This window comes from Hydractinia symbiolongicarpus, chromosome 8 (genome assembly GCF_029227915.1).
Source record: "Hydractinia symbiolongicarpus strain clone_291-10 chromosome 8, HSymV2.1, whole genome shotgun sequence".
NCBI classification, from domain to species: Eukaryota; Metazoa; Cnidaria; class Hydrozoa; order Anthoathecata; family Hydractiniidae; genus Hydractinia; species Hydractinia symbiolongicarpus.
In genome coordinates this window covers 28,377,392-28,384,607 of record NC_079882.1, presented here as the reverse complement: position 1 = coordinate 28,384,607, position 7,216 = coordinate 28,377,392, and the positions used below count along the sequence as shown (strand labels likewise).

Below are 7,216 nucleotides of genomic sequence, written 5' to 3'. Positions count from 1 at the left end.
GATATGTTTGTTATCAAAATTTTCATTTTTCGGGTAATCCAAGGTTCCAATAGTATTAAATCCTGTCGCAAAGTAGCCGGAAGTGTAAAAATAAATGTCGAGAATATCAGAAAAATCAAGAAGTAATATTGAGTGGACATCTAGTGAAAACACAAGCGAAACATTTTGAGAAATTAATGACGACTTTTTATTATTCTTATTATCTTTCTTTATATCTACATAAAAATAACTTATTAAATAATTTGTCATTATTTAAGTGAATCGAAGGTAGAATACTGTACAACACTGCGAAGATTCCAATTCCAATATAATATTTGTTTCATGTGTACTTTCCAACATTTTTAGAAAGAAAGTTCTCTATACCCACTGTGCTTGAGTCGTGCATTGAATTTCCGTACCGCATCCAAAACAGCCATCACACGAAAATTTGCTTTTTCTCGCATCTTCTGATAATCTCGATCTAATATAATACAACTGTTGATAAGTCTTACTTAAAATTTTCGCGTCAAATTCTTTTGATAACTTGCAGGTAAAAACATCATAAGAACTTTCTATATTTGGGGATGAACAAGACGATGATGAGTCAGCATAAAACATATCGTCGCGCAGCTTGTCTTGATAACCCTCAAAGAAAAAACGAGTGGAGCCAGTGGTGCGTTTTTGTCTCAGGTGGCGAGAACTTTCTCTTTGCAAGGTTGCATAATCTACACTCTGTTTGCTTAAGGTGGAAACGTTACTCATTCTTCTTTTCTTTAGTGTGCCGCTATTTTCACTGTTATGCCGTCGCAAACTTGTCGGTGTGCTGCGTTGATTGGTGCTGTCCTTAAAAGTGCCGACACGACGTATCGTCGCTGACTGTTCCTTTTTAGTTAAAGTATCGATATTGAAAGATTTCTGACGACGAAGCGATGAGAATTTCCGACTACTTCTTCTGTGTTTAAATTTATTTTCCTTTGTCTCACTAGCGACGATGAAACTCCAACGTTTTGTCCAAGGAATAAATAAATCTGTTTTCAGGTCAGTCGTGCAGTATGGGTCACTTTGAACTGATATCGAGTCTTCAGCCGCTGGATAAACTCCTAAAAACAAAATAGTGTGTAAAGGTCTTTCTTCAACTGCAGCATGAGGTGAAATGAGAATATGCAATTTTTGCAGATATAATTGTACAGCTTGCGGTAAATTCCTGATGACCTCAAATGACTTGCACTGAAACAGTTATCATTTGAAAACATAGATGCTAGTTCCCAGGTCATTACAGAAATAACAACAATCATCTGCATTTCGTAATCCAATAAAAACCCTTATTAAATGACCGACTGTGATTATATAACTGAACACATTTTATTAAAGGTAGTATTTTAAAGATATCAAGTTAATTTTAGGTTATCTATCTCCAATCTTGACTCCGCCACTTACAGGAAGCGCTGGGGCCGAAGTTGTTTTACCTTGATAGGTTATTATATGAACTAGAGAAACAGACTTAGAATCGAAGTTGTTAAACTGTTGATAATCTAAAACTGATAAAAGTGAAACGACCATGTATGACTTAATATGGACTTGATTACTTTCTGTATCTCTTTCCCATTACTTCAAAGAAGTCTGCAGAACTAAATTAGACAAGACACATCAAGATGAACGCAATATTAAAAACTTCGTTAATTGTATTTTTAATGAACCATTAACAAAGCTTGTTTTTGAAGTTCAATTAGTTTATGTCCACGTGCTGAAAGAATTAGGGATGTCGAAGGGTGTGAAAGTTCAAAATGTGATGATACGCAACACCATGTGATTGACCAATAACAAATCAGAGTAATGAGACGTTTGGTGTTTGTTGGAGAGCACCAATTCAATTTAATAAAAGCATTCCCTTTTCATATCTTCGTTAGAACTTAAATCAATTTTTGACACCTGGACTTTTTAGCTTTATTTTGGATTCTACACCTGAACAGATAGAATTTTGTGGAGATTTTTGGCATTTGGAAATACGTAGAAAACGAATAATATAATAATAACTTTTATTAATAATAACCTTTATTTGGCTATCAGAAACTTCAGACAACTGAAGTAAATGTACTTTAGGCGGATATTTGGTGTTGTGGACAAATTTCACAATTCTGTGGACGTCACGTTGCTACCATTTTGTTCCTTTTTATAACATACTACAACTGTCCCAAATTTCCATTTGAAAAAGTGTTTCCACCCCTTGGTCCCCTCCAACAAACCCCCGATCATAAAGTTCCACAAAGCAGGGATCGAATAAGATTATAAGGGAGGTTGCGAAATGCATTAAATAAGGGTTTGTTGTATAAAAAAGACTGGGTATTATAACGGACAGACTTTAACTGCAAGCTATCACGTGCAAGTAAGGCAGAAACGAAGTTCATAAAAATATTTTACGCAAACCTGAAAATCCTGTCAGCAAGTTTGAATTGATTCAAATTCATCTAGCGTTTTTTTAAAGCAGTCAAACAAAAGATTTGAGGTTGCAATGCGACAACGACGTCTTGACTAGAGATATCGCCTCCAAAAGTAGCGCAGGGATACGACGGAGGGATGAATTGGAATGATTTTAGACTATTCCGTGGAAACAAAAAAAAATAAAAACCAGATGAAAATAAAGAAAATAAGAAAAGAAAATAAGAAAATAAATAATTTAAAAAAATCAACATGAGATTAGAAAGAAGTATTGTATAACATTAACGAAAATAGATTTTACCTTTCTTATCCAGAGAAAGCTGAGCTTGAATGAAAACAAAGAAAGATTTGATTCTCATAAAGATATAGCTAACCGCAGGGCACTTGATAAACCCACTTTTTATAACCAAACGCGACGAAATTCTCATAAGTTAGCTTTTTTACTCATCGTAATGTGAAAACGTTTTTTTTCCCATCCCAATTGAAACCCAGTCCACATAAAAATGTCGACAAATACTTCAAAAACGTCAATAAAATATCATTTTTTTAATGACAGGTTTACATGAAGTCATTGTAACCGCACGGAATATTGTTTGCAGTTAAAACGGGAATTAAAATTGTATTATCGAAATACTTAAAGAAGATACTTTTAAAAAATGTTTGTTTTAAAACCTTTGAAAATATACCTATCACATCGTTGGATAACGAAGACAAAAATGCACACCTTAAGGAATCGAGTTAACGGAATGAGATTTAGGAAACCTTGAAAAATAAAAGTTTAAAAAGCTGTAAGCTTTTTTCGAATTTCTTCTCTTTTTTTAAGACTATAACTTTTTATTTTGGACGATATTCCTTTTGTTTTACATGTTATCTTACGAAATGGCTGAGCGTTATACGAAAACAGTGTTCTATTCTTATCAGGTTTTATCAACCATAATATCAATGTGGTTACTGTAGTTACCTAGCAACATTTTCATTTAAACAGGAAAATTTCCTGAGAGAAAATAAATTCAGTACACAATACTCAGCATGAGAAAATACAAAATAACTATAATAATAATTGGACCAATATAAAGGAAACTGAATTCCGGCTTTAAGGGTTTCTTAAAAAAACATCTTGGTAATGGGTGGCTACGACAAAGATATCTAGCAGATGTGCATATTCTAAACAGCCACTTTTTGCATCAATGAATAATGGACGAGGGGTTAACGGAAAATTTCATGCCACCATTAACCATTAAATACTAATACTAAATAAATTTAACAACTTATATTTGAACATGACGTATGGATATTAATGAGCAGTTCAAGTAGAAAGCAAATGAGATTATCTGGAAAGTAAAAGTCGATTTTGACGTCATTGAAGGATCATTTACAAGTTTAGTAGTGACTCAGACTTTTGAAAAAAGAATTTAAATTAGCTAGTTCTTGACATGTAGATTGTAGTAAATTTTTAATTGTATTGAGCATTAGCTACCTCACATTATTTGTTACAACAAAGATGGCTACTTGTCAGAGTCATCAACAAAGAGCAATATTGAAAGTCGAGTTAGAAACAACCATACACCCAGCTCATATGTGTGGCGGGTGATTATGTTAATGTAACACAGATGTCCTGGGTTTTATAAGTGCCATGATAAAAACAAATTTCTCATAAAATCATCGTCGCTTAATTTTATAAGCAGAATTAACGAGAAAATTATTGAAGCCCTGGGTACAAGATTAGGATCTGTTAGCATTTTACCGCATTATTTTTACCCGGATTTCCGAATGTCTACAGATTACGTTTCTTTATTTATTTCCTCTAATTTTTCTTCTCCAACTTCCACGAATGAGCTAATTTTAACTTCTTTCACTTTTTAAAACTTAAAAGTAAAATGAAACTAAGAAATTGTGACAATATTGAAATTTTCGAGAAAACTTTCCGTGTCAAAGGTTAATTACTAATGCATAATCCAACATTTTATGACAACATTTTATAATGAGTAGTTAATTAAAAAAACATGGATAAACTTTTTACTTCTAAGCAAGTTTAGTGGATTATTAACAAACAACTTTCTGATTTAACAACAACAGCAAGAATCAGTGTATGCAAAAATACAAACGCAACTATTCTTACAACAGCTCATTAGTACACACAACGAACCATGTTTGTCAGTCACAGCTCAGACAATATATCATACCTGCACAAATGTCTTGATTTGCATCTCTTAAATATCTTTCAATCATAGGATTGGGATCAACTTCTTGATCGGGTAAACATTTATCTAACTCCGGTGATATCGGATCTTTTATCGGTACGTTTAAAGACAAATTACCGGCAGATGTAAGCGATATTTCGTCGTCAAGTTTCTTCACCAAACCCGTCGATTTAAACTTTGTTGGATCGTAACTTCGACGCTTACTACTTCGTCGTAAAAAATTGGTGGGTGGTGATTTAGCGTGCGGGACATAAAAATCTGCGTAATTGCTGCTTTCCTCCTTTAAACTTGCAGTATCGGAAACTTTTGATGAGAAATAACTTAAAGGTGATAAATTTGTTCTGTTCTTTGGCGGGGACATCGAGTTAATATTGTTGTTGTTATCATTTGACATACTTTTATGTGAAGGAACAGGACTTGGGTATTTTTTAATATCCAAACGCGTAAACGAACTTCTCAAACTCTGCTCTTTCATGTAACTTGCCAAAACATCACTTTCTTGTGGAGAACCTTTCTCAATAACACCGCCATTTTCCTCGTTCTCACCGTAAAATGCTTTTTTAGGAAATTCGTAAAAAATCTTTCGTACAGATGTGTATGGATCGATATCAACATTCTGTGTGGGCAAATACCAACTTCTAGGCCTTGAGAAAGCTTCTTTCGTTAATTCCGCGAGCTTTCCGTTCGGACTTAAATGTAACGAGCGTCTTTTATCACGTAGAACCATCGGCATTTTTAAGTACCACTAAAACTTTACTTTTAAATTTTTAATGAATCTTAACTTTATAATTTTAAAGAAAAAACTTTCTCTCGTAAAACTTTATCTTCTCATTAATCCAACTGTATTTTGTTCTATCTATATAACTGCTATAAAAACACACATCCAAAAGCTTTATCGTTAATTTATGCCGGAATGTTAATTATTTTAATCATAAATTATAATAACCTAATTTCTAATCCGTTTCTTTTTGAGTTCAACAATGGCTATTTAATAAAGCATTAATTCATAAATTAGATCAGCCGTGCGAGTATTTACATCGAAAAGCCATTTTTGCAAGCCAGAGAACAATTTTTTAAAAACATCACGATTTAAGGGTAGTGTTATACATTTGTTGATTGACAACTTGAAGCGAGGATAAAGTTACATCAACAAAAGAACGGAAGAAAACTTATACCTCGAGAGTAATGTAAACAAATAAACAAAAAAACAATAACCAAGAACTACGTTAAACGTGGCTGATGATCTTTCACTAAAGTCTATTTTTATTGAAACAATAAGTGCGCAGCACGAAGAAAGATGAAGTGCATGATATTTTTATAATTTATCTAATTAAAAAAAATTGCCACCTTGATTACCGTATTGTATCAACGTAATGAGAGATTAGTTGGGCGTTTTGAATTTGTGTGGTTTGTGTTTTTTAAAAAGAAATTAGCACCATAAATTAAACATGAAGTTTGTATAAAGAGAAGCGAGCTTAACTAGGATTAAACGCCCGTATTGAACACCCTCTCAACGCCCCGTTAAAATAAATCCAGCCTAAAATAAGTAAAATATTGCGGCTTCTAATAAACTTAGATGACGTTATGTACCAAGCATAAGTCTTTATGCTGGATTATTTGACGAATATGCGCAGTATAATAGAGTTTAATAGGGCGAATAATGTTTAGCGCCTAGCTCCCGATCAGCAGATCGTCTTCCAGATTTTTCAACACAACACGAAAAAAAAACTTGTGAAATCTTTTCTTACGTACACAAACGTGTTTTTTTGTTAATGTCAATATTGCATGGACAAATAGAATATTGCAAATAAAGACAAAACTGGCGTCAACAAACTGTTTCGTTGACAGCACCGAGTTTCACGCAACACAAGCAGCGGGATGTTAAAATAACAAATCGAACCCTTTTTAAGATAAAGAACACGCCAGCAATCTCGTCTCCAGTTCTCGTCTCCAAATTATTGCAGTACAGTGCCAACAGAAGTGTATAAAGGAAACGAATTTGTGTGAAGACATTAAAGTTTTCCTGACAAGATTAATGCAGACGTCATTATCAATTTTTTTTCAATCGTATATATATATACGATTGAAAAAAAATATATACCAATACCAATAAAATATATATACCGTATACCAATAAAAAATGATCTTGGTGCAACCTCGTTTTCAGGGCTTTCTATATTTTGTTGACTCTGCGTTTAACAGATCTGGAAACAAGGCTATTTACTGCTTTCAGAACACGGAATGTAAGATGAAGCCATAAAGCCACGTTAACATATAGAAAGAAACGTCTAAAATGCTCCAAATCTAAAATAGAGCTTCTGCGGTTTTTTTTAAATGTATTGTTTTACCTTCCACAGACCAAACGCTAGATTTATAGAGTTGTATTAAAAAAAATCACAACAGGTCTTTTTCGATAAGGTATTTAATTTTAAAAATACGGTGGATTCGTTTTTGTTTAATTTTTCAAGTAAGAAACAAAAAAGATACAAAATTGATTAAAAAATTAGTCCTGGAGTAGCTATTAACCTCTATTTATCACGTCCCAAAAATTTCAAATTTGTCACCTCAAATTAAATTTTAATGCAAAACATTTGAGAAAT

General features: G+C 33.0%; 1 protein-coding gene across 1 annotated transcript; it reads right to left on the bottom strand.

Moving 5' to 3' along the window:
• Positions 1 to 184: 184 nt before the first annotated feature.
• On the bottom strand, positions 185 to 6,422 carry LOC130654033 (uncharacterized). The gene is made up of 2 exons (XM_057456539.1): positions 4,599 to 6,422; positions 185 to 1,079 (listed from the first exon to the last, which is right to left on the bottom strand). The coding sequence occupies exons 1-2, from the start codon at positions 5,347 to 5,349 to the stop codon at positions 358 to 360; spliced, it is 1,473 nt and encodes a 490-aa protein (XP_057312522.1). The 5' UTR covers positions 5,350 to 6,422; the 3' UTR covers positions 185 to 357.
• Positions 6,423 to 7,216: the final 794 nt, after the last annotated feature.

Bases quoted from the DNA above. Each gene is read 5' to 3' on its own strand.
- LOC130654033 (XM_057456539.1), bottom strand. From the start codon at position 5,349: ATGCCGATGGTTCTACGTGATAAAAGACGCTCGTTACATTTAAGTCCG. The intron at 1,080-4,598 runs GTATGATATATT...TTTTGTTTTTAG, and splicing joins AAATCAAGACATTTGTGCAG to GAGTTTATCCAGCGGCTGAA.